At 35.1% G+C, this 27,848-nt stretch overlaps 1 protein-coding gene and 1 long non-coding RNA gene across 2 annotated transcripts; both read right to left on the reverse strand.

The window, feature by feature from the left end:
* Positions 1–323: 323 nt before the first annotated feature.
* Positions 324–24,697, reverse strand: LOC127153416 (NACHT, LRR and PYD domains-containing protein 3). The gene is made up of 12 exons (XM_051094470.1): positions 24,464–24,697; positions 22,529–24,350; positions 22,212–22,382; positions 20,166–20,336; positions 14,158–14,328; positions 4,434–4,604; positions 2,799–2,972; positions 2,473–2,646; positions 2,201–2,374; positions 1,809–1,982; positions 761–855; positions 324–400 (listed from the first exon to the last, which is right to left on the reverse strand). The coding sequence occupies exons 1-12, from the start codon at positions 24,549–24,551 to the stop codon at positions 324–326; spliced, it is 3,462 nt and encodes a 1,153-aa protein (XP_050950427.1). The 5' UTR covers positions 24,552–24,697.
* Positions 24,698–26,205: 1,508 nt separating this feature from the next.
* On the reverse strand, positions 26,206–26,992 carry LOC127153184 (uncharacterized). The gene is made up of 3 exons (XR_007825206.1): positions 26,938–26,992; positions 26,643–26,759; positions 26,206–26,282 (listed from the first exon to the last, which is right to left on the reverse strand). It is a non-coding gene; the product is annotated as an uncharacterized LOC127153184 (long non-coding RNA).
* Between the last annotated feature and the right edge of the window lie 856 nt (positions 26,993–27,848).

Genomic DNA, 27,848 nt, shown 5'->3' on the forward strand with positions numbered 1-27,848 from the left:
ATAATCCATGGCTGCTTAGAACTTCCATAGTTTTCCTAGATCGCATCACATATGATCGCATCACAAACATACACACACAATGTAAGAAACAACTTAAATGCATAGAAATTAAAACAAATTTACCAATTATATATTTATATTATATATTTATAATTTACAAATTATGGTAAAAAGAATACATAAACCATATGAGCGCATGTAAGAATAATTTAACTATACCATTTTAGACTTTCACTGTTATTGTATTAATATTGTCAGAAGCAACATTAAATTGCTTCATTATGGATTAATTTAAACCTAACAGTACTGTTTGTATGTAGAATTTATACTGAAGAGCCAGATTCCTTCTTATAGGACCCATGTGAGCTTTGACCAGGCCCTTCTTCCTCCTTTATTCCACCTGTAAAACACAAATTATCATTTGTATGTCTTTATTTAATATGCAAGTCTGAGTCTCTTTCAAACTATATGCACACAATTATTTTATATAGTAATACATAAGTTAGTATAATAAACTTTACATTTGTTAAAAATGATGCAACTTTATTTAAACTTGCTATCAGATAAATGTGTGTAAAACTCATTGAATTCATTACAGCTTTTATTTTTGAAGTTGTTCTCAAAGATTTAAAACTCATACAAAGACTGAGCTGAGTTCATATTTAGATATATAATATACATTTTAGATACAGACATCTCATCACATTAGGTTATCCTCACAGACACAGTACTATAATAAAGCTTTTCTGAGGATCCTCACCTGGTAATGATGGGTCTGGTTCTGTTGATTTGGTTTTGGACCAAGGTGTCAACAAGTAGTTTAGACCAGCTTTGAGCCAGTTGTCTTTGTCTAGGCTGTAAAGAGGAATCATAAGACAAAATAATCAGTGTTGGGTAGAACAAATTGCAAATTAGATACTAAATAAATGAGTGGCTCTATGCCCAAAGTTAGTGAAACACTCTGAAATCAAAGTCTTCAGTGTCAAAACATAATTTTTAAAAATTGTAATATTTCGGTTTTTACTTTGATTAAACACACACACAAACTAAAATTAATTTTAAAAGCAATGTAATTAATTAAACCTTAATCTTAATTATTCCAAACCTTTGACCGGTAGTGTATATAAAGACACACATGATAAAATATATTTATGATTCTGATTAAATATCAGTGTATAAAAGTCATCTTAACACATTTATAAACCTTCCATTACTGGATTTTTCATTACTATATTGACCTTTATGAGTCTCGTGTTCCATTCATTTTTTCCTCTCATACATACATACACTTTTATATAGATAAATGCTCAGTGAAAGCTGTTTAAAAAGTGTTTGGAGAGGGGATTTGGAAAGTAACTTTAGCTATGTAATATGATGCATTGTGCTACAGTCTGTCCAGTCATTCTAGCAAATGTTAGCAATTTTTTTAAAGCAACTAATAAAGCTATTATTCTAAAAAAAAAAAAAAAAAAGAGCTTTACTCACCTCAGTTTACAATTTGAGTCTTCTAGCACATCAGTGAGCTGCTTCACTGAGTCTCCTATCTTATTTTTTTCTCAGATCAAGCTCTTGTAAAAACTGCAGTGCTTTGGTTTTAGCCAAACAATGAGTTAAAAAAGCAACATCTGTAATATCACAGTCTTGTAAACTACAAAGAGAAAGACAAATAAGACAGATAAATCTTATTTTCAACTGATCACCAAATAAAGCACTATGGTTAAGAATGTTAAGCTTTTCATGATAGCATAAAGTGCCCTGATTTAAACAGCAGTTTTAAGCATTTTGATTCTTTTGTCAAAGTTTATCACCTCAGTCTCTCCAGTTTACAGTACGAGTCCTTCAATACATCACATAAGTGATTCACTCCCTTGTCTTTTATTTTATTATCACTGAGATTCAGCTCTCTCAGGTGTGATGGGTTTGATTTCAGAGCTGAAGCAAGGATGATACACTGTTTCTCTGTAATACTGCATTTACACAACCTGAAGACAGAAACAACATTGACTGTACATGTAGGTATAAATAAATAGTACAACATATGGAGAAAAGTAGTGACTTTCACCAAATGCATGAGAAGTGTAGTGCAAAGAAATGCACATTTTGCTTAATAGTAGACATGAAATATGAACTTGTGATTGACTTTACTATCATTGTATGGAGTGAAATGTGAAAACTGCTGTATAGTATAAATGTTACTAACTCTAGGTTTCCCAGCTTGCATTGTGGGTTCATCAGTAGATCACTGAGGTTTTTCACTCCAGAGTCTCCTAGTTCATTCTGGTTCAGGTCCAGCTCTCTCAGATGTGATGGGTTTGATTTCAGAGCTGAAGTTACATCAGAACAACCTTCATCTGTCATTCCACAGTCACTTAACCTACATTGAGAAAAATGAGAGAAACTCTTCATGCTGTGACATTCAAACTCCAAAACAATTTTTTCATAAGGCTTGAAATATTTGTAAATGTTCTCCACCTCAATCTCTCCAATTTACAGTGTGAATCCTTCAGTACATCACATAAGATCTTCACTCCTGTGTTCTTTATCTTATTCTCACTGAGGTTCAGCTCCCTCAGATGTGAAAAGTTTGAAAATAGAGCTGACATCATGATGACACACTGATTCTCTGTAATACTACATCCACACAGACTAAAGACAGAAAGAAAAGACAAGGATTACCACCTTAGTGTGACCAAAATGGAAAACTAGAGTGTGCACTGCTATAAACAATGTAGCTTAGGAGCGGTTGCCTTAAAATAAACTTTAATCACACTGTAGCTGTACAGTATAATATTACTAACTTAAGTTTTTCCAGCTTGCATTGTAAACTGCTTAGCAGAACACCAAGGCTTTTAACTCCACCATCTCCTAGTTTATTTCCACTGATGTCCAGCTCTCTCAGGTGTGATGGGTTTGATTTCAGAGATGCAGTCAGGATGAGACACTGTTTCTCTGTAATACCGCATTTACACAGTCTGAAGACAGAAAGTAAAAATAAACTGGCTCAGACCAATGATGACCATGGATGTGTGAATGATCTAAGGATTCTTAATAGTAACCTGTGTTTGGCCTTCAAGAGATCTGTGTTGTACTTACTTTATTTTGTTTATTTCATTAATATAATTTTCCACATATTCACTCATTTTATTTTTAGATTTTTCTTAATCTTATGTTGTGTGTTGTGTTTTCTTCACAAGTAAGCTAAGATAAGAGTGTCTTTAACTTAAGGTATTTAACATCACAGGACAATATTGTGAAATAGTAATTTTCCATTGCTTTTGCATTTATACTAACACTTGTTGAATTTGTTCTAGTCAGATGATGTCTGCAAATAAGAATATTTAAACTCCGCTCTTCCTAACTGTTTCCTCATCTGGTTTCTGCACATCCTCTGCCTCTTAGGCCAATAAAAGAGTTGACTTTTTTGACTATTTGGATTTATTCATTATATGATATATAAGCAGTAAATATTATGGTTCAGTAAATGTGTTGGTTAAACCTATATCAATAAATATGTTAGAATAACTGACTGTAATTACATAATGTCCTATCTTCAACAGTAGCTGAAATATTAAATTAATAACTGAAAGAACTGTTTGACCTTAACATTATGTGTTTCCTGCTTTAGGTAGAAAAACACTTTGGATTCCCTTCCCAGTGTTAAAACAATATTATATACTACTGCAGCATTTCAGACCATTTAAAATACTCACTGAATTATGTTTAATTTGCAGTGTTTATCCTCCAGTAGAGCAGCGATCTGATTCACTTGTGTGTCTCCTAGTTTACTGTCAATCAAATTCAGCTCTCTCTTGAGTAACGGGTTTTTACCCTGAACTTTCATTACATACTGACAGGCTTTATCTGCATCAGAACGCAAAAACCTACAAGGAGGCAAATGAAACAGGATATAATTCAGTTCCCACACATTGATGGTTGCAAAAATGTCAGCTGTTTTTTTTTAATCCTGAAATCATTTACATTACTGAAACAGCATACTGTATTACTGAAATCTTACATAAAAATAATTAGCCAGAATATTATTAATTTCATCACATCTCACCTTAGAGTCTTCAGTTTATAGATTTTATCCTGTAGTAAATCATTAAGTTCCTCCATTCCTGATTGTCCAGGATCATTTCCTGTGAGATCCAGCTCTATCAGGTGTGAAGGGTTTGATCTCAGAGCTGAAGCCAGAGCCTTATATCCTGCTTCAGTGATACTGCAGTTAGAAAGTCTACAGAAAATAGATCATATCACTGAAACAATGATATATATATATATATATATATATATATATATATATATATATATACCCAATTCATCAATTCATTATCATCTGAAGTCTTTCTTTTACCTTTAATTTTCTGCAGTAATCTGCAGTAAAACTAAATGTTATTACTAAAATCAGACAGAGTTTCACTTCACTCTCTTACCTCAGTTTCTGCAGTGTGCAGTTTGGATTCTCTAATCCTTTTAGGAGTTTCTTCACTCCTAAGTCCTGTAGATTATTGTTGCTCATGTCAAGCTCTTTCAGACATGGGTTTGATTTTAGGACTGTAGCGAGAGCTGAACAGCTTTCCTCTGTTAGTTTACAATCACACAGCCTAAAATGATGAACAGGAGAGGGAGAATTTACAAACAGTGCTTGATGCCAACATTCAGTGATTACAGTTTTTCTTGATTGCTAAAACACAAACCAGACTTTTGAACTTAAATTTCAAAACCATAATGCCATTTTTCAAAAAAACACACTCATTTCCCTAAACTATAAACACTATTCCCCTGCTTTAACACATGAGTCAGATTTGCTGAACTGTTACTGCAAAACTCTACACACAATCCCTACATTCCTCAGTGCTTACACCATGTGATCATTTAGAAAGTACTAGCATTCAGTATTGTTCACTCAAGTCTGCAAAGTTTGAGCTCAATTAGCACACAATTACCCAAGTGGAAACACTTGGAGTCAAAATTTATCACACACCAATCAGAGCCTTTGATGGAGATGAAAGGGCCAAAATCAGCTTACAGTTTGGTGCATTTCTCAGATCAGAAATGAAATTCTCAAAACTACTTGTTAAACCTCCACATCATCTAGTCACTTGTGCACATCATAAAATGTTTCGATTTTTTTTTTTTTTTTTTTTTTTTTTTTTTTTTTTTTAAAGTTGTGTTTGCTTTGGTACGTTTATGCAGCTGATTTGTCTGTGGTTTCCTACATTATTAGTTCATTGTCATGTTGCTCCAAATGTATTACATGTATATAGTTTTCTGTGCTATAATCTTACCCCTCAAAACATCAAGTCATTAGCTCATTGTATATGCCTTTACAGTAAATGCTAATAGTTGTCATAAACTGTCAAGCATATTCTACACATTTCTATTAGGCTTTTTGTAAATTTGCCATGAATTGTTTAAGTGAATATTGACTTTCACTAACGTAGAGACTACAGATCAACCAATGATAAAGCAGTTCTCAGAAATAGCTCAAAGGTACATCTCAACATCTAATGAACCTTAAGTTGGAAAGCATATATAGACAGAGGACAACACAAGAGTTACAAATTCTGACAGTGGACTTTCTAATTTACAATTTTCTATTTCACAATGACTTTGTAATGCAATTTCATTTTTTTGAATCTATATATATATATATATATATATATATATTTTTTTTTTTTTTTTTTTTTTTTTTTTGTCAGACCACTAGTAAAAGTGTAACTGTGAATCCTATCCGTTCTTTTTCAATGTTCAATACCCCGCATGCAGTAATGTGTAATTTCAAAGAGGAAGAGTAGGAGGTGAAAGAGGATGAGGAGGAGAAGAAGGAGGAGGATGACGACAACAACATGGAAGAGAAATAGGAAAGGCAAGGGCAAGAAAACAAGCAGTCTGTGATGCTGAGGAGGTTTGTTGGCCTGTCCAAGACCAAAGACAGGATGCTGGAGCAGAATAATTATTTTTGTTGTTGTTTGCTGTTTTGTGCTGTAATCTATAGTACAATAAATTAAGGATTAAAACATTCGCAAAAGGATACATTTGTTATGTTTATCATGTGATTTTTTTTTTCCCCAAGCAACACTTATTGCCACTTTTCGTAGTGTTATTTTGAATTGATCTAATCAGTGTGTAAAACTATGTTGTAATGTCTGCGTTTTTGAGGGTTTGTGTGTCATGTCTGAGAGCAAAGTTTCTTTTTTTCAGCAAGATTGAGTTGTTTTGAGTGGAGAGCTTCATTTTGACCTGAATATAGTAAGTTCTGAGAATTGAGTTAAAAGTTACGGATTTGTGTTTAGAGTTGCAAAAAAGAGGCATAATTTCAAGAAATGTGTTTAAGCCATTGAGAAAAACTGTAATGAAGAGAATTGTGCTTTAATTACCTAATTTAACCCTTTGAGCGGTACGGTCCCACATATGGGATTCTATTTTCTGTGCCCCTGGGAGTACCGTCCCACATATGGGATTTAGAACGTTCGGTGACGTCACGCAACTGCCAAATTCAAACTGTGTTTTCGCGCGTTGGCTGGCGCTGAGCCAGAGAGAGACGCTTGCTGCGCTTGTCATATAATCACAATTGAGCAGTGTTTTCAACGACTTAACGTTTCTTTTAGGTTTCAGGAATTTAAATACACATAAGTACTAATAAAACAATACATTTAGAGTTTGTAAAATACACACGGATGTCTATGGAAGCAGCAATAACAATCCATTCAAATATAACTTGCCGACATGTTTGATTTATATCAGATACACATAATGTAAGTAATGATATAATTCACTCCATTCCTTTCCCACTTCACCAGCTACTTACTTGCATGTATTTCGGGAGAAACTGGTGAATTTACGTGCAGTAAATCTGGCTGACAGGCAGCGCGAACAAACATGGCGGCGCCCATCTCACGTTATAGATCACGATCCAGATCATTTATAAAGGTTTTAAAACGGCAACATACACTCACTTACACGTACCCAGCAAACATGCCCGTGCGGACCCGCTGCGGGTTTACTGTGGGACAGTGCGGGCAGAGCAAGCCCACGCTAAACCCGCTGTGGGCCCCCTGTGGGCTTGCCCGTTTGGGCCCCCATGATAGTTTTCTGTGGGCAAGCCCACAGTGGGCTTACCCACACTAAACCCGCTGTGGGCCCCCTGTGGGCTAGCCCATGCGGGGCCACAGCGGGTTTGCCCTTTTGGGCCCTCATGATAGTTTTCTGTGGGCAAGCCCACAGTGGGCTTACCCACACTAAACCCGCTGTGGGCCCCCTGTAAGTTAGCCCATGCGGGGCCCATACCAGTTTGCTCAATTGGGGCCCAGTGGGGATTTTCTGTGGGCAGCCCACTGTGGGCAGTCCATCTTGTTAACAGCAAAGGGCAGCTAAAACTAAACTTTTTAAAAATGTTTTATGATTGGATTCTAATCAAAATTGTTGTTTTTAAAATTATTTTTATATCTACATGCAAATGTTAATTAAAATTGTATTTCTGTGACAATGGCAGTAAAATGTAAACAATAAGTTGTCCATAACAAAAATGTAATACAGTTGTACTCATGAATTTACATATCCCTTGCAAAACATACTAAATGTTAATAATTTTAACAAAATAAGAGGGATTATGAAAACTGTGTGTTATTTTTTATTTAGTACTGTCCTGAATAAACTATTTAACATGACAGATGTTTATATATACTCCACAAGACAAAATAATAACTGAAATTATATAAATGAGCCCATTCAAAAGTTTAAAAAAAAAGTTGGTTGTTCATGAGTCCCTTGTTTGTCCTGAGCAGTTCATCTGCCTGCTGTTCTTCAGAAAAATCCTCCAGCTCCTGCACATTATTTGGTTTTTCCAGCATCTTCTGCTTTTTTGAACACTTTCCAAAATTGACTGTATGATTTTGAGATCCATCTTTCCACACTGAGAACAACAGAGGAACTCATACATAACTATTACAAAAGGTGAAAACATTTACTGATGTTTAAGAAGGCAACACAATGCATTAAGAGGCAGGGGGTATAAACTTTTGAACAGAATGATGATGTGTAAATTCTATTTATTAAGTATATTTTATTTACAGATTTTGTTTTTCCATTTAGTATTGCACTTCAGACTACAGAAATATTTACATGTCTCGCAGAAGACAATATCAGTGCAATTTACCCTGATCATCCACTTCAAAAAGTTTACACCCCCTGGCTCTTAATGCATTGTGTTGCTTTCTTGAGAATCAGTGAATGTTTCCATCTGTTATAAAAGTTACTGTATGTATGAGTTCAATTGTCCAATTGAAAAGATGGATTTCAAAATCTTACATTTACTTCTGAACAGGGTTCAAATATGCAGATGCTGCTGGAAAACCAAATAATGTGCAGGAGCTGAAGGATTTTTCTGAAGACCAGCAGGCAGCTAAACTGCTCAGGACAAAAAAGGACTCATAAAAAAACTATCACAAAACATAAAAAACAGTTGTGGATTATCCAGGAAAAAAACACAGAGAATTAAGATTCAAGAGTATGTAAACTTTTGAATGGAGTCATTTTTATGAATTCAATTATTATTTTGTCTTGTGGAGTATATATAAACAGCTATATAACATGAAGTTTCCATGATCCCTCTTATTTTGTTAAAATTATTAATATTTTGAAGTTCAAAAATCCAACAAAATTACAAAAACTGTATATATGTATATATATATATATATAGAGAGAGAGAGAGAGAGAGAGAGAGTTTTTGTTGTAATAATGTATTTATATTTGTAAATAAATACATTGTAGGCTATCATTAAATGAAATTAATGTATTTAAGACAATTAAATCATGTGACTAATCAGATCATTGATTTGTTAATTTATTCATTGTTACTGCTGGTATTGATTAGTGACGTAATCATTTATTAAATATTTCTAAAAGGAAAAATAAATATTTAATGATATAATACGTTAAATGGTGCGTCAGCTCTTCAGCACGTGATTAATTCTAGCCAATGAGAACTCGAACTGCTGGAACTCTGGATTGTTAATGAGCGGTCATTCAGCTTCGACTGGTACCGCCCAGGCTCAACTCAATCAGGTAAGATTTTAAATTTCTTGGTTAATTTCTGAATTTTCTATTAAAATTCGTCATAATGGTTGTGATTTAATAAATAGGAATTAAATTTGATTACAAGTGTATTGTTGTCACTTGTTTAAACGACGAACGGCCCTAACGGCCGAAAAGCCGTTTTCTGAGGTAATCTTAATCTCTGAGGTAATATATCCTTTAAAATTGCACTTGAATTCACTGAATTAAGTTAGTTTACGTCCATTTTGGTGTTAATTTGGATTATTGTCGTTTTCTGTTTCTGTTTACACGATGAATTAATAATAGTCGAGCAAGAAGGAGCTAATCTGTGTTTTAAATTCTTAAATAGCAACACAAACAGGGATTTATATATAGCACAATACAATACCTCGGCTACACACTTATAAAATCTTGTTACATATCATTAATGTATCTGTTTATAACTGATAGACATCGGTAAATTCATGGTAAAGACATGGGTGCCCACACCCAGCCCACAGCATGCCCACACTTTATGGGCCCACAATCGGCCCAATTGGGGGCCCACTCTGCTTTGTGTGGGCCAGCCCACACTTAACCCACACTTTTGGGCTGTCCCACTCAGGCCCCACACGGACCCCATAGTGTGGGGCCCATACGTGCCCCGCATTTCACGCCGGTATCGGGGCCCACAGCGGGCTGCCCACGCGGGTTAGATTTTTTGCCCACAGTGGGCCCACGCGGGCCCCAAACGGGCATGTTTGCTGGGGTATTCGTGAATCGGAATATCAGATAGTTGAAGACATGGTAAGCAAGTGTGTGAATATTTTGAATAAAAAAGGAAAAACGAAATAAAAGCGATACGTCTGTCATACAGCGCTATAGTGGCTGCGGTGTCAATCATGACGCGTCGCCATGGAAACAATAAAGTGAACGTTCTAAAATAATGGTCACCTAAAAAAAACTCACTCTGGGGGGTCCGATAGAATATTTTAAACTCACCAGTGAAAGGGTTAAGTAACATACATTCAATGTAAAATAATAAATGAAAGCAATACTCACTGAAGTTTGTTGAGGTTACAGTGTTTATCCTGCAGCAAAGCTTTGAGCTGATTCACATTTTTTAGGTCTAGATTATGCCCACTCAGATTCAGCTCTTTCATGAGTAACGGGTTTTTACCCACAGTTCCAGTCACATACTGGCATGCTTCATCTGCAGGACTTTGTAAAAACCTGAAGACAAAGGAAGTACAGTGACATTACCTGCAGTTGGACATGCACATGTGAGTAATGGGACAAAAGGCAAAATCAAACAGACATAGCAATCTCTGTGAACAACACTTTAGGCAGTTGAAAGCTTTTATACATTTCTTTAGTGGGAAGAGAATTAAATCAACAAAGGTTTTTAAATGATTACACTGTATTTTAAGAACACTTACCTCAGTGTTTCCAGTTTGCATGATCGATTATGTTGCACTTTAATGAGCTCCTTCACTCCTGATTCACCAGGATCATTTCCTGTGAGATCCAGCTCTATCAGGTGTGAAGGGTTTGATCCCAGAGCTGAAGCCAAAGTTTTATAACCTTCTTCAGTGATACTGCAGTCTGAGAGTCTACAAAAAATAACAACTAGATTTAAAATCAACATTGCAGATTGATTTTTTTTTTTTTTTTTTTTTTGTAGTCCGGATAATTAAATATGACCAAATCAGATTATACTATTTTGATAGTCCACTTTAGTGACAGTTAACATGAAGTTGCAAGTTACTTACAGTTAGTAGAATATGAAATAAAAATAAATACATAAATGAAAAATTCCTCCCACCCCCTATTATTCCCACCTCCATGTCCCTTTAGGGGCTCGGTAAAAATGCAATTGCAAACCAGAACTATTGTGATCCACTGTGGTTAAACCAAGCAAAATGGTGGTTTTACAATACCAGTACATATTCAATATTTAGATTCAAAATTTGAAAAATTAAAAATGATCAAGCAACCAACGTTGCCATTTTTGGACCTGTTGTACTGTGTGAAATGTACTTACTTCAGTATCTTCAGTTTACACACAGGTTTCTTTAGTCCCTCACAGATCTCTTTGACTCCAGAGTCCAGCAGAAGACTTTTGCTCAGGTCCATCTCTTTCAGGGTGTTGCTTTTGGAGAGGACAGTAGCTAGAACTGAGCAGCTATTCTTTTTCAACTGAATATTATTCAGCCTAAAAATAAAAAGCAGCATTATTTACTCAAAATATCAGACCATGGTCTTACACATGTGCACCACAAAATTTAGTTTATATATATATATATGGACAGTCATCAGGGAGGTTCATGTATTGATTGCCACAAAGATCTGTCTTAGGTCCTATTTTGCTTCTATTATACATGCTGCCCTTGAAAATGTTTGTGAAATGTGAAAATGTGTCTGTGTTTCCAAAAATTTTTGAACAGAAAATATTTCTAAAATAACATTTCTAAATAAAGTTAATGTTTTAAAGATTTAAATTGTTGCATGCCTTGTAATCCAGTAATTCATTTCCTTAAATTCCTCTACAATGTCAAAGACCTGGGTGTTGTCTTTAACTGTAACTGTACAGATTTACCTGACTACTACATTACCTATGTTACCATAACTGTTTATGTTAACAAAACATTTACTGAGCTACAGTAAATGTGACTACGCCTTAACAGAGAAGTTATAATGTATAAAATCATGTTCACTCACTTTATTTTCTCTACTTTGCAATGAGAGTCCACCAAAAGAACAGAGATTTTCTCCCAATCCTGCTCTCCTAGTTTAATTCTGCTCAGATCCATTTCTTGCATTAGTAATGGATTGTCACCTAGAGCTTCAGTGAGATATTTGCATGCCTCCTCTGCTGCAGAATTTCTCAAAAAGCTACAGAAAGAAGAGTGTTTTAGATTAGATCCTGTAATATTATTACAGTTCAATACCTTTCACACCTCCCATCCTCTTTATAGATGCAGTGTGATATAAAAAGTGTAGCAATGTGCAGTGTTGTGTAATCTGGTTAAAATCTGTTTTACTAAGAAGAGTTGGGTTACACTTTATTTTAAGGTGTCCTTTTTACATGTGACATGTACTTACTATAATACTAACAACAATAAATGATGCATAATTACATACAAGTAATCCTAACCATGTGGTAAGTATATCTAGTTAATTATTATTATAGCACTTAAATGGTAGTACAGTTATAGTATAGTACTTATTATAGTGCAGTACTTAAATGTATAATTACACTAACAAGAACATCTTAACATAAAGTGCAACCAAAACTTGTTTTGTACAAGTCAGGGAATATGCAAGCATGATTTGCTGCTTGTATATAATTCTACAATATTTTTTGCCATAAAAAAAAAAATAAAAAAATAAATAAATAAATAAATAAATAAAACAGTTGTAACGGGTTTGAAATTGTTTGAATTGCAATTCAGTAAACTCTTTGTCTTTTCAATGCTGCACCGGCTCATTTGTCTCACTATCACAGTTTAGAACTTCTGATTCCATGTCTGTAGCTTATTTAAAATATTGAAAGGCTTTTATTACCTAATGTTTTTTAATCTAGACCATCCACTATGCAGGATACCCATGATCAGCTTCACTCCTGATTTTCCAGGATCATTTCCTCTGAGATCCAGCTCTATCAGGTGTGAGTTTGATTCCAGAGCTGAAGTCAAAGTTTTATAACTTTCTTCAGTGATACTGCAGTCTGAAAGTCTGTATGTTATAAAAGCAAAAATCTCATGTAATATTTGCAAAAATCTTATTCTATAGATAAGCAACAAATGTCTCAAGATGTTTCAAATGAACATCTAAATATTTCATGCAAAAGACTTGAAAATGTTGAATTGAAAATGTTAAATCAGCCGTAATAGACTTCAGTTAATCAAATGAAACTATAAATGTACATGAATACATACTTCAGTTTCTCTAATTTGCACTGTGAATTTTGCAACAGACAACATATATTCTTGACTCCAGAGTCTCCAAGTTTATTTCCACTCAGATCCAGCTCTATCAAGTTTGAAGGGTTTGAATTAAATGCTGAAGTCAGAGCAGCACACCCTTCTTCTGTAATACTGTTATTATTCAGCCTGCAAAGAAAGGAAACCAACATAAGAATCGCTCTTCAGTTTTTAATTTTCTCTCAAAATTTTAATAACAACATCTGTGACAGGTTTAATTGTACTTTATCTCTTATAATACTTTTATTTTTAAGTTCCATCTGGTAAATGAATAGTGTAGAACAAGGGTTTATTTTGATCAGTTATTAAAAAAAAATAACTGTTACATTTCAGATATTTTAATGCAAAGTACAAATATGAAAACCAAGTAAAATACTTACTGAATTATGCTCAGTCTACAATGTTTATCTTTCAGTAGAGCAGCAAGCTGCTTCACATTCTTTAAGTATTTACGTTCACTCAGATTCAGCTCTGTCAGGAGTAATGGATTTTTACCCACAATTCCAGTCACATACTGGCAGGCTTCATCTGCATCAGTACTCAAAAACCTACAGAAGGGAAGATGAAGAAAGACTCAGATTAGTTCTCACCTTTTATGGTAGTGTAAAAAATAGAAAGTACTTCTTACAACCCCAGTAATTGTGTTTTTATCTGTGAACTCTAATGCAACTAATGCTGTTAATGAAATAATATTTCTGTAAATTATTCAACTTATTTTTATTATTTCATCACATCTTACCTCAATAGTGTCTTTAGTTGACAGTTTGGATGTATTACTGAAATATTTAATTAAAAATAATTAGCCAGCATATTATTAATTTCATTACATCTCACCTCAGAGTCTTCAATTCATAGTTTTTATCCTGTAGTAAATCATTGAGCTCTTTCACTCCTGATTGTCCAGGATCATTTCCTGTGAGATCCAGCTCTATCAGGTGTGAAGGGTTTGATCTCAGAGCTGAAGCCAGAGCTTTATAACCCTCTTCAGTGATACTGCAGTTAGTGAGTCTAGAACAGAAATCAGATAACCATATCATACCCGAACAATAATATTCTCTAAAAAATAAACAAAAATTGATTACTCAATATGAAGGTAGAAAAGGACTAGAGATCTTAATGTTAGACATCAACTCACATGAGTTTCTCCAGTTTACAGTTCTCTTTCAGTCCATCAGAGAGTATCTTCACTCCTGAGTCCTGTAGATTATTTTTGCTTAGGTCAAGATCCTTCACACTGGTGGAGTCTGCACTGAGAACTGAAGCCAGAGCGGAACAGCTCTCCTCTGTTAGATTACACTTACTAAGACTGAAATAAAAATAAACATCATCAACAAAGACACATGATGGCACATCAACACATTCTTACGACTGTGCTGACTGATGATGATGGTGAAATGTACTCACTTGAGTATCTTCAGCTGACACACATGATTCTTCAAACCCGCACAGATCTCTTTGACTCCTGAGTCCAGCAGACGGCTGTTGTTCAGGTCCATCTCTTTCAGGATGGTTTTGGATGAGAGAACAGTAGCTAGAACTGAACAGGTTTTCTCTGTTTGCTCACAATTATTCACCCTAAGCACAAAAGCATTATTTATGATTCAGATCTGTAACATCTGGACCAATCAGACACACAGTTATTTGTTACATTTAAAACCTACAAGCCAGTTATATGTTGGAGTTCTGGAGACAACCCCCAAAAGCAACTAAAACCCCAAAAGGGCTCATTTGCCAGGGCAATCATCTGATAACATGGGTTTTATTGCTCAAAATAATGCAAGCAGAGCACACTACATTTGCCCATAGGAAAGACACAATGCCTATAAAAATGGACTCTTTCCTATTCATTCACAGACAAACCTTTCTTTGACCTTTCTATCACACATAGCCCCAGGTCTTGTGTATAGTATTACTGCCTTGTATTTTTGTGTTTTTCATTGTATACTGTTATATAACATTGTATACTGTTATATGCATTTGTTATGATAGAAAACTAAGTAGCGTAACTCACCTAAGCCATGTTTGGTCTCTTTGAATTTTTATTTTGATGATCTAAAAGATGGTGTATATTATATGTTAATACCTATGCAACATATTAGTGTTTTAAGAAACCTTAGTAGTTTATGCATAAACCCCCAGTCGAATTACATATGCAATGCTCACAGACAAAGAGTCGTAAACTTTCCCTCCAAAAGTGAAAGTCACCATTGGCCCTTTGACCTCCTGGAGGTGTAGCATCCAGAAACCTTAAAGGCATCACAAGAGTGATCTCTTCTTGCTCTTCTGCAAAATCTTCTGATTGCTGCCTGTGTGGAAGGACTCACGGGGAGTCTGAGCTGGCATGGGGTGTGCCCGGCAGGCCCCAACATATAGAGCTGTGGTTCTCGACCACAAAGTTTGTGCAATTTCTTTTTCATTTCTTCACTCGTCTGATATGAGTGATTCACTTCAGTCAGTCAGTGGTTATTTTAGAACCTAAGAGGATGAGTAGGCTGAGCTAGAACTCTTTGGGACTTCCCTAGGCTTGTGCCAGGCCTTGCAGCCTTGTCTTTTCATTCCCCAGAGATCACAGGATTTCAGCTGGATCTCTCTCTCAGCTCTTGGTTCTTCTTCAATTTCCACATGGGAACAAACTCCCAGCCACAATCGAGTCAGAACATCTTTGGAGTTCATGACTCTTCACACCTGGAAGAACGTGATCGCAATTCCAAAACCACCACTGCTCCAAACCATCAAGACTTTCACTTGAGACTGCATTCGGACGCTTGTTCAACAACTAAGGCAATGCAAGTATCGTACATTTAACTAAACAAAACAGAGGTTTAAGTTAAGCTGTAAACGGCACTGATGGTTTCACTCAGGTGGTTAACTGGTTCTTTTCATAGCTTCATCTTCTTGTCTCTCTAATGGCTTCTCACTTGCCCTTCCTCCATGCATGAGTGATTGTATATTTGTTTATTTAGATTAGTTATGTGTTAGTCCTTAGTTAATAAAACTTTTGTGCACAAATTACATGAGTTTTGATTCTGATTCTGCCTTGCAAAATTAATGTCCCTTTACGATTCCAATTCAAGCTACATGCTCTTATACAATAGTACTTTAAGAGAGTTATTTTCTGTGCCCAAGAGAATATCATTTCTTAGAGTTGAAAGTTTCTTAGAGAGAAATTATACTGAATGTTCGTTGGACAAACAGATTATTTGATGGAAAATTAATTCTGCTACAGTTACTACTGGCAGCTGATATAAATAATTGTATTTAAATATAATTAATTGTAATTATTTACATTTCCCCCTTTGAGCTAATTCGCAACATATCATATTCAACTCAAATCAGATCAACAGGTCTTCATATCAGCTCACATATGTGGCTGACTTTTTTTTATAATAAATAATCTGAATTTATAATGTATAAAATCACGTTCACTCACTTAATTTTCTGCACTTTGCTGTGAGAGTCCATCAAAAGAGCAGAGAGTTTCTTCCCATCCAGGTCTCCTAATTTCTCTTCATTTAGATCCAGTTCTTTCAGTAATAATGGACTTTTACCCAGAGCTTTAGTGAGATACTCACATGCTTCCTCTGCAGCAGGGCTTTTCAAAAATCTACAGAAAGCAGATCATTTTATAATGTTAATGTAATGTCTTTTTCTGCTCACACTTTTCTTAAAGGCAGTGTTTCAGCATAATGGCAGAGTGTTCATCCTCTGTTGCATGAAAATAAATATAAATATTGGAAGATTTTAATTACCTAATGGTTTGTAATTTATAGCGTTTCTCCAGCAATAAATAATCTAGTTCCTTCACTCCTGATTCACCAGGATCATTTCCTGTAAGATCCAGCTCTGTCAGGTTTGAGTTTGATTTTAGAGCTGAAGCCAGAGCTTTATAACCTTCTTCAGTGATACTGCAGTCTGAAAGTCTATGATACAAAAAAGTATTTTATTCTTGGCAACTACTTGGAAGAACATTAACTATACATTCAGATATACTATTTAGTACAATACTGTACAAGCGACACAAGAAGTCAAACAGTCCAAACAGAACAATTAAAGTGTGAATTGTAAGCCTCCATAGCCATTTTTTCCTAGGAAACTAATTAAATACACATTTACAAATCCATATTTACATAAAGACATATAAAGTACATAAAAAAATACACACATAAGTTTCTCCAGTCTGCATTGTGCATTTTTCAACAGAGGAGAGATCTTTTTAATTCCTGCGTTTCCTAGTTCATTCCCACTCAGATCCAGCTTAATTAGGTTTGAAGGATTTAAATTAAATGCTGAAGTCAAAGCATCACAACCTTCTCCTGTAATACTATTATTATTCAGCCTGCATAGAAAAAAGACAAAGAAAATTTCATCCTGAACCCACAACTTAATAAGAAAAGCTTAAATCAATATCATGCTTCATGTTAATCTTAGCCCTCAAATAAGAATTAAAGTATTAAAAATACTCACAACAATGTGTTGAGTTTACAGTGTTTATCCTGCAGCAGATCAGCGATCTGATTTACTCGTGTATCTCCTAGTTTATGTCCACTCAGATTCAGCTCTCTCAGGAGTAATGGGTTTTTACCCACAATTCCAGTCACATACTGACAGGCTTTGTCTGCAGCAGGATGCAAAAACCTGCAGAAGAGAAGATGAAGCAAATTCAAATTAAATGAATTCACTAATAAACTAGGTGGAATGATAAATAGCATCTGACTTTGTGTCTTCTTTATACTCTTACTTTAAAGCAACATATTGCTATAATGTTATGAAACAATATTTCTATAAATAATATAAATCTATAAATAATATATATATAAAAATAATAATAATAATAAGCATGCATTTTTTCCCCTTGATATCTGACCTCAGTTTTAGTTTACGTTCTGGATCTTTTAGAAGATCAAGGAGCTGCTCCACTCCTGATTGTCCAGGATCATTTCCTGTGAGATCCAGCTCTATCAGGTGTGAAAGGTTTGATCTCAAAGCTGAAGCCAGAGCTTTATAGCCTTCTTCTGTAATACTGCATTTTGACATTCTAGAGGAGACAAAAATAACCAAATATAATAAGTACTCTTTAAATAACATCAAAGTTTAATTATCAGGATTATATGACCAATAATAAATAACCATTATGACCTATAATGCCCAGCACTCAAAAACTCTAAAGAAAATGTTTGTCAATATTTGTATATGTTGCTCCACAATTATTATTATTAAAAAAAAAAAAAAAAAAAAAAAAAAAGTGACACGGATGGATATCTATGCTGTCACAGAAAATTGAACCAACAATAAAATGGTCACTTTCACCAAGAATTAGAGACTGGTAGGTGTTGATTTCAGGTCTAGGGTCTAATTTTCACATTGAATCATGCTTGAATTAACTAAATTTAAACCTGAATATCTTTAGTGTGCATTGTGAATTTCCCAGTAGTTTGGAGATTTCTGTTACTCCTGAGTCTCTTATTGGAGTCTCACTCAGATCCAGCTCTATCAGGTTTGAGGGGTTTGAATTAAATGCTTCACTCAGAGCAGCACAACCTTCATTTGTAATACAGATACATTTAGACCTGAAGAAAAGAGAACACAGTAAAAAATAAAATCTAAGCCATGTTTACAACTTTTATTCACTAATGAGATTTTCATAAATCACTTGTTCTGCAGTATTGTGCATCTGTTCTATATATTTAGATTTACTTACTTAAGCTTTTTCAGTCTACATTTTTTGTTCTCAAACAGAGTCGAGAAGATCTTCATTCCTGAGTCACTGAGTTCAGTCCCAGTTAAATCCAACTCCTTCAAATTTGAAGGGTTTGCATTTAAAGCTTTAGCCAGAAAATGACACTCTTCATCTGTGATACAGCTGTTATTTAAACTGCACAAAGAAAAAAACTAATTTTCAGTTTCTACTTTTAATATTACATGTATTATATATGACAATGGATGATGTAAACATTACAAAAGCACCATATGGTAATTCAGTCAAACAGATAAAAAACAAAACTTACACCAGTATGTTCAGTTTACAGTGTTTATCCTGTAGTAGAGGAGCGAGGAGCTTTAAGTCTAGTTTGTGGTTACTCAGATTCAGCTCTCTCATGAGTAATGGGTTTTCACCCACAACTCCAGCCACATACTGACAAGCTTTATCTGCAGCAGGACCTAAAAACCTGCAGAAGAGAAGGTGAAGCAAATTAAGTTTGATTAAAAAAAAAAATGGTGTAACAAGCAGACTGAGTTCTAAATAATATGTCTGTACTTTATTTACCTGCATGTCATATATATATATTTTTTATTTCATCACGTCTCACCTCAACAGTGTCTTTAGTTTGCAGTTTGGATCATGTTGCAAATCAACAAGTTCTTTCACTCCTGACTGTCCAGGATCATTTCCTGTGAGATCCAGCTCTATCAGGTGTGAAGGGTTTGATCTCAGAGCTGAAGCCAGAGATTTATAACCTTCCTCAGTGATACTGCAGTCTGAAAGTCTATGATACAAAAAAAGTATTTTATTCTTAGTCTAAAACAGGAATGAAAATGGTCTGTTATGCAAATTAATCTATGTACTAAACAACAAATACTAATTTCTTTCAGTTCCTTCCTTATACGAACAAATTGAAAAATTATTTTAAGGACAAAGATCTTTAACTTCGCCCTCGCCATTGATGGAATTTTCCATCATTTATGAGACAACGCTTTCTTGCCATTTTTTGTCTTTCTATGTTTTCACTGTTATATGGTAGGAGGCACTATTACATATCTTCTATCTTCTGGATCAAAACACAACGAAGAAACAGAAACAAGCAATAGCATATTTAAGCAGATGCAAATGTAAAATAATGTGATTAAACATTGTTCAATAAATAATCAATCATATTATTTGACATTTTTTTTCTCTGCTTTTTGATCAAACTTTTTTCAGGAAACTTAGCCACACTGAAGTGTTGATAAAAACACAATGCATAAAGTCAGATTTTCTTATTTTGTTTCTTTTGACATTGAAACTGCATATTCAGATATTCATACAACAAAATATTCTGGCGGCCATGCAATTTTTGTGATTTTTTTTTAAGTTAGTGGTGACTGGCAACTTTTTAAAAAGCTTTGACAGTGAATGAGTAAATATGAGTAAAGAAACAAACTCACCTGAGTACCTCCAGTTTACAGTTCTCTTTCAGTCCATCAGAGAGTATCTTCACTCCTGCGTCCTGTAGATTATTATTGCTCAGGTCAAGTTGCTTCAGACTGCTGGAGTCTGAACTGAGAACTGAAGCAAGAGCTGAACAGCTTTCCTTTGTTAGCACACATTTACTGAGCCTACAAAAATAAACAGCTTGTCAATGTATTCACATTTTAAATTTTGCTGTAGTGGTAGTGCAGCTGTAATGTTTGATGAGTACTGACGAGTACTTTACTGCAGTCAGGGTAAAATGCTGATGCTATAATTTACAGCAACTATATTCCTGCCACAAATTTTCCAATCCACTTGTCTTTAACCCTCAAAGACAGAGACAGCCGCCCGCGGCTAAAAATAACTATTGTTATTAAATATCTAATAACTTTTGAACCGCTCGTCCAATCTGAATGACTTAAAAAGTACACAAAGCTGAGATCCTCTGCTTTTTTCATGTATCAGCTTTTATCACGTTTGTCACATTTGGATATTCAGAGGCTCCGTAGTGAACGTGAATACGTCATCGCTTTTTGATCGCATTGATTCGTCAGAGAAACAAATGCATTTCGTTCCTCTCAGCCAAGCAGGAACGATTGTTGATGTTTAGTCCCACCCCCGTGCCCAGATTGGCCCAAATGTCATTTATTCAACCAATAAACATAGTTTTTGGACTTTTGAACCACCAATTAGCATGTTTCTTTGGAAATTTGAACAAACTCAAAGTGAAAGTAAAGTACGTCGTGCGTGCATGAAAACAAACACAAAATAGCACATTTGCATGACAGCACTCTCTGAAAAAGCATAGAGAAACACACGACAGAGCACTTTGACACAAAACAAAACAAAAACAAGAAGGAAACAGCAGTACATGTCCGATAATGTGCTGGAATTTGTTTTCACGTCGCTATGCGCTGTCCCGGTAAAATGTGAATACAGCCAGTGGATCGATCCATTTGACTGTTATAGTATGGTAATTCTTCTCATATAGTTTATAAAGGTCATTAGCACTATTTTTTTTCTGTTGCACTCTCTATATTTTCTCTCATTTTGTGTGTAGTTTGTGAATCATTTGCACTGTTTGTATATTTGTTGCACAAGACCATTTGTGCAGTTGTTTTCACTACTTGCTGCACTGTTTGCATTTGTTGTTCATACGCTGAAAATATATTTCTCTGAAAAACAAAAACTCACCTTTTATTTTTATTTTTTACTTGTGTTTTCTTATTACATAATACTGTTTCCATTTACTTTACTTCCTAAACATTTTTTGAACACATCTGTATTGTCAATAAACTAAATAGACGTTTTTTTTTTTTTTTTTTTTTTTTTTTACTGAGAAGTGCCTATACCAATATTGTAATAAATGGCTATGAGGAATGTTATATGTAGATTAAATTTTATTTTGAAGTGTAAAACACCTAAATACAACTTTCTAAAGAAGAAAATTCAAACTTCATGAGTTTTTGTTTGAGTGCACAGTAAAAAACCTCCAATTGTTGCTTGCAATTTTCTTAAAATTTTGGAAATTCATTCATTCTTAGAGAAGACAAAATGAAAATTGTGCTTTTAAATTAGCTAGACTGAAACTTCAAGTTCTCCTGTTTACAATGATATACAGCACTTGATGTTGACTGCTAGAATAGGTCTGAAAAAATAAAGAAAATTGCAGGCGTGTCAGGTGCCCCAAAAATGTCCTAGGTCTTTAAGGGTTAAATGCTCTCATGTCACGTGTCCTGTCTCTTACATGTCTTATGACTGGCTCCACAATAAAGAAAAGGCAAACAGCAGGTAAATCTTCATGGGTTAATCAACACCACTATTAATACATTATACTAATTTATCATTAAACAACCTTACCAGTCAAACTAAAGATGGAACTTAAGTACAAAGGATATCAGTAAAGTGGAAAATTCAACAGTCATTAGAATTTGCATTATTGTATAACAATACATTGTTTATGCACACTTGTTAAAGATTATCTAGAACAATAATGGCATTTGTCTGTTGCCACAACTTACTTTAGTATCTCCAATTTACACGTAACATTCTCCAATCCAGTGCAGAGCTGACTCACTCCTGAATCCTGTAGCTTATTATTGCTCATATTTAGCTCTGTCAGATTGTTATCTGATCCAAGAGCTTTAGCCAAATTTAAACAGCTCTCATTTGTTAAGCCACAATCATTTAACCTAGGAAAGAAAAAAGAAAAAGAAAAACAGAGCTATTCTGAGTACTGAGTAAAATATAATCACCCAATTTAAACTAATGTTTAAAAACTATAGAGATACTTTATTTTATTTTTTTTAGATGCAAAAACATGCCTTATATTACTTACAGAGCTTTTTTGGAAATTTTCACAACTTCCAACAGCCTAAAGAGACACTCGTCTGATTTTTGGAATTTCTGAAGCTCGAACTTCTCCATCGCTTCCTCTGATCTCAACAACACAAATGCCACAGCAGACCATTGAGCAGGTGAAAGGTCAGCAGATGAAAGACTTCCTTCTTTAAGTTGAGTCTGAATATCTTTCACCAGAGTTTGGTCGTTCAGTTCATTCAGACAGTAGAACAGATTGATGGATCTTTCTGGGGACAGATTATCATTTAATTTATGCTTGATGTACTGAACTATTTCCTTGTCGTTCTGGTCATTGTCTCCTTGCTGTTCCAACAAACCTCGTAAGAGTTTACGATTAGTCTGGAGTGAAAAACCAAGGAGGAATCGAAGGAAAAGATCCAGGTGTCCAGTTTCGCTCTCAAGTGCCTTGTCCACTGCAGTCTTGAGCAAATCAATCATGGTTTCAATTTTGTTTTCCTGTTCTGTAGACTTATGAACAAACACACTTTTTTTGTTGACGTCTAGAAACAGATGTGCATAAAGTGCTGCAATAAACTCTTGAATGCTCAAGTGAACAAAGCAGAAAGTGGTACCAAGAATAATCCCTCTCTCCTCCTTAAAGATTTGGGTACACATTCCTGAATACACTGATGCTTTAGAGGCATCAATACCACAGGACTCCAGATCTGTGTCATAAAAAAGCAGATTGTTTCTTTGCAACTGATCAAATGCCAGTTTTCCCAGTGAAAGCATGACATCTTTATCCCAGGAAACATCTGGTGTGTATTGTCCATCATACTTTCGATGGCTTTGCAGGATCTGAAAGCGGAGAAAGTGTGTGTACATTTGTGTCAGAGTCTTGCAAGTGTCTTCAGTATTTGATTTCTTTTGTGTTTTGGAGGCGTCATCAGCCTGATTGTTTTTCAGATCATTTCTTTTCTCCTCCAAAATGTTCTGGAAAACAGTGGCTGAAATCCAGCAGAAGACTGGGATGTAGCACATGATAAAAAGACTCTTTGATTCTTTAACATCATTAATAATTTTATTGGCTAGATCCGCATCTCTGAATCTTTTTCTGAAGTACTCTTCCTTCTTTAGTGCATCGAATCCATGCACTTCTGTCACGCGGTTAATACATTCAGGAGGAATTTTAATGGCAGCTGCTGGTCTGGTGGTGATCCAGATGAGAGCAGAAGGCAGCAGATTTCCCATAATAAGGTTTGTTAGGAGAACATCCAGAGAAACTTGTGATGACACATCACGGCAAATTTCATTACGCTCAAAGTTCAGAGGAAGACGGCATTCATCTAATCCATCAAGGATGAACAGTAATTTGAATTTATCATTTCTTGCAAGGTTGAGTCCTTTTATCTCTGGGAAAAACTGACTCATAAGACCTGTCAAGCTTTGTTTTTCATTCTCCTTTAAGTTCATCTCTCGAAATGCAAGAGGAAATATAAAAGTAATATCTTTATTTTCTTTTCCATCAGCCCAATCCAAAATAAACTTCTGCACAAAGATGGATTTTCCAATGCCAGCAACTCCTTTTGTCAGGACAGTTCTGATCTTCTTGTCTTCAAACAAATGTTGGCATTCAACTGAAATGTCTTTGGTTTTATGTTGCCTGTTATCAGCCTCAACTTTTCTTGATTCAGATTGGTTATTGACTTGTTTACTAACATCAAGAGTCATATAAAGATCTGTGTAGATGTTATTTAGAAGCTTGGAATCACCTTGCTTTGCAATTCCTTCAGATACAAATTTATGCCTCCTCTTCAGAGTTGATTTTAGCGGTTGCTGATGAATGAGGACCAGTTCATCTAATACACAAATAAGAACAAATAAACAAACAAAAAAGATATGCATCAGTATATGCATAATTTTACATTTTATAAGTGATGATGGCAGATTGTTATGCCCATGAATCTCTTACCTTGTAGAGCATCTGCAGCCTCAACTTGCTTCATATCTCTTAGGAAGAAGAGTGTCATATCAAGAGCTGCTTCTTTGATATCACGCATTTCCTCTATAAAGTCCTGCACAAAGTACTGTGTGTTCTCTCTTTTTAATATTTTCTTAAACTTTTCCAGCTCATTTTTAAGAAAAATAATTATTCTGTTCTCAAGATCCTGAAAACAAAGCAAGAAAAACTAAGTCCTACCTACACGTTTAAAACATATTTAAAATAAACAATTTATGTGTACTTCAAATTACAGCCAAGCAACGCACTCAGGAAGTTTCCCAGCATTGACAGTATAGACCAGGGTGGCGAACGTCGGTCCCGGAGAGCCGCAGCCCTGCAGAGTTTTGCTTCAATCTTAACCAAACGCACCTGAACAAGATAATCAAGGTCTGAAGGGTTACTAGAAAGCTACAGCCAGGTGAGTTTTAATTAGGATTGGAGCTGAACTCTGCAGGGCTGCAGCTCTCCAGGGCCGGAGTTTGTCACCCCTGGTATAGACCATCAACAAGGTAAAGTGGTGGTGAATACAAACACATAGAGATACCAAAAACCTGGTATGGATCAAATCCAATAATCAACATGACTTCTTGGCATCAAGGCCGTACCCACCATTGAGGTCCCTCTGTATTTTTCCAACTAGAAAAGTTGTAAAATAATTACCTTATGTTAATTCTGCTTTGGTACTAGAAGTATACAATGCCAAGATAACCAAACTTCTCATCTCATCCGAGATGCCTCAGCACCAGTGGTCTTACAGCGCTCATCAACGTCAATGTGTTTGTGATGACTAATCAAATCAAAGTAGGTGGTAATTATGTTCACAGGCGCCTCAGAGAGTTATGAAGTGCAAGATGTAAGTAGCTAAACCAAATATTTCCTATTTGACCACTGTTTTATGATAGAAATGTTAAACGACCAACAAAAATATTCAGGGATGTAAACTAATAAACTTTTCTCTAATTTCGCTATTTAGAATTATGTAGGCTACTTCATTAATTTAAATTATTATTAAATTAAATTCAACTATTTTGGAATTGTCAGTGTGACGAGGCAAGATATATTAACAAATCTTCATTTGTTTTCATTTGTTTGGCATATGATTAAGTGTACTTTATAAGGATAAAGTAAGTCCACATATTGCGAAGTAAATAGAGACTGAGATAAAAAGAATGAGAGATGGTGATGGAAATAATCCTTGAAATATTTCTTAAGGCCATTGCTGTTTGGGAAATGTTATTGTGTATTGTCAAAAATAAACAGATCTTCTCTAGTTTGTAGCATGGATCATCCATTGCAACATTTAATCTGATTCTCATGTTTAAGAATCTGTTATCTTGAATGCTACTTAAACCTATATTGTTATCCAATTTATGAGCCTTAAAACATCTTAAAATCAACACATGTAAATCAGGAAAATCTACATTTTCTCAGGGGCAATGCAAACCCCCCTACTAATCTCCAATTTGGGAACTCTATACTTATAAAAACCTGCGTACAACCCTGCTTGGCATCTTTATTAATGTGCTGTTGTATTCACTGCCATTAATTTGTCACATAGCTAAAACATGAGCACTTTTATTTTATTTCAAAAATGAGGGATTGTTAGAACCCTAGTTAACATAAAACAACAACAAAAAAAAAAAAAATACAATTTGTTTAATAACCCATTAGTATATTAATTATTAATCAAAGCATTTATGAAATTTTACTTGCCTTGAAGATCCATAGGATATTTTCTCTGAAATCCTTGCGGTTGTGGTAATTCTTGCTTGAGTTCTCAAACTGAACCCTGGAAGCAAAATACATGTACAATCATACCATTGGCTCAGTTACTAGAGCAGAGTTATGTGGAGGCACTACCCTTTTGGTTGTAATAACAGACTTTAGTACAGTTGCCTATTAATACCTCATGAACCTGATGACTCAAATGAATAATCTTATTGAAAGGTGCTGTATTTAACTTAAATGGTATTGTGATTCACATTTTCATTGATATATGGATCACTGCACACAATAAATTTGTTTCAAAAAGTTCATTTCAATATATTTTGGCTTATTATTACACATTTTGCCAAAGTAGATAATTTTTTTTTGTAATATACTACAATAAATTGGAAAAGGTAAACTGTGGTAAATATTGTGTTCCCACCTGTTGAGAAGAAAGCATGCTAGTTCCACATCACTCTTCAATCCCTTCTGTGCTTTTAGAGCTTCCCACCGTGTAATTTCTGCACCAATATTTACTGTGGTCTTCTGTCCTTTGATACTAATTTAACACAAAAAGAAGAAAATCATATAAAAATAACAGGTTCACAGTGGTCACTATCATTTGCTCAAACCACTGTCAAATCAGCTGCTTACTGCTAACTACTTTATTAGTGCAGAAAAGTGGTTGATGGGAAATACACTTTTATGCTAAAACAACAACAAAACACAAGGACTACCTTTTGGAAGATGATGGTGTTTTCTCATTAAAGTTTAGTCCGTCACCCTTTGAATCAGATCTTTCACTAATGAGAAATAGAAAGAAAAATAACATAGTAGGTACTTCAGTCATATTTAAAGTGGTTTTACTACTGTCACTTCCTGTTTGGGACTATTTAAAGATTGACCATGTGCTCATGACTTTGTGAAGCATGCATGTGCATGTGTATGATTCTGCCTCGTTCTCTGACCACTGATTTCTCGGATTACCCTTTCTGGACTGTTTGCTTGTGTGGACTGTTTTCAAGGTTTGACTTCATTGCCTGGTTTCTCACTTACGATTCACGGATTACCCATTGGACTGTCAAACGATTGGACTGCTTTATGGTTATTGACCCTCTGCCTGTTTACATGTGTATGTTTGCTGCTGTTTGTAATAAACTTCCGCACATGGATTCTAACGCCGCCTCAGCGTCTCCGTTACAGAATACTTCGCCTCCCATGAATCCAGCGGAAGTTAGTAATACACGGCCAACCATGAACCCAGCAGATTGTCTCGTCCGTCTCCGACAAGGGAACCGTTCCATAGAGGACTACGTAACTGACTTCTGTGAACTGTGTTACCAGGTAGACTGCTTTATGGTTATTGACCCTCTGCCTGTTTACACGTGTATGTTTGCTGCTGTTTGTAATAAACTTCCGCACATGGATTCTAACGCCGCCTCGGCGTCTCCGTTACACACACTTAGTCTGTTATTCAAGATCTGTTCAGTCTATCTCTCCGCAGAAGGTTTCTTTTGATTCCACTGTGTGCCAGTAAATGGAAAAATATAATTTTCTTTGTATCATTTAACAAAAAAAGTTACTGAAATTTAATTGAAGGGAGGTAATATGTCCCTCAGGGGTCTCCATTTTGCAAGATAAGACATAC

Source organism: Labeo rohita, chromosome 22 (genome assembly GCF_022985175.1).
Source record: "Labeo rohita strain BAU-BD-2019 chromosome 22, IGBB_LRoh.1.0, whole genome shotgun sequence".
In the NCBI taxonomy this organism is placed as follows: domain Eukaryota; kingdom Metazoa; phylum Chordata; class Actinopteri; order Cypriniformes; family Cyprinidae; genus Labeo; species Labeo rohita.

Coding starts and splice junctions, on each gene's coding strand:
- LOC127153416 (XM_051094470.1), bottom strand. CDS start 24,551: ATGCGTGATATCAAAGAAGCAGCTCTTGATATGACACTCTTCTTCCTA. Junction 20,337..22,211: donor TGTAAATTGGAGATACTAAA/GTAAGTTGTGGC, acceptor TTATTTTTGTAG/GCTCAGTAAATGTGTGCTAA. Junction 401..760: donor ACCAGACCCATCATTACCAG/GTGAGGATCCTC, acceptor TGTGTTTTACAG/GTGGAATAAAGGAGGAAGAA.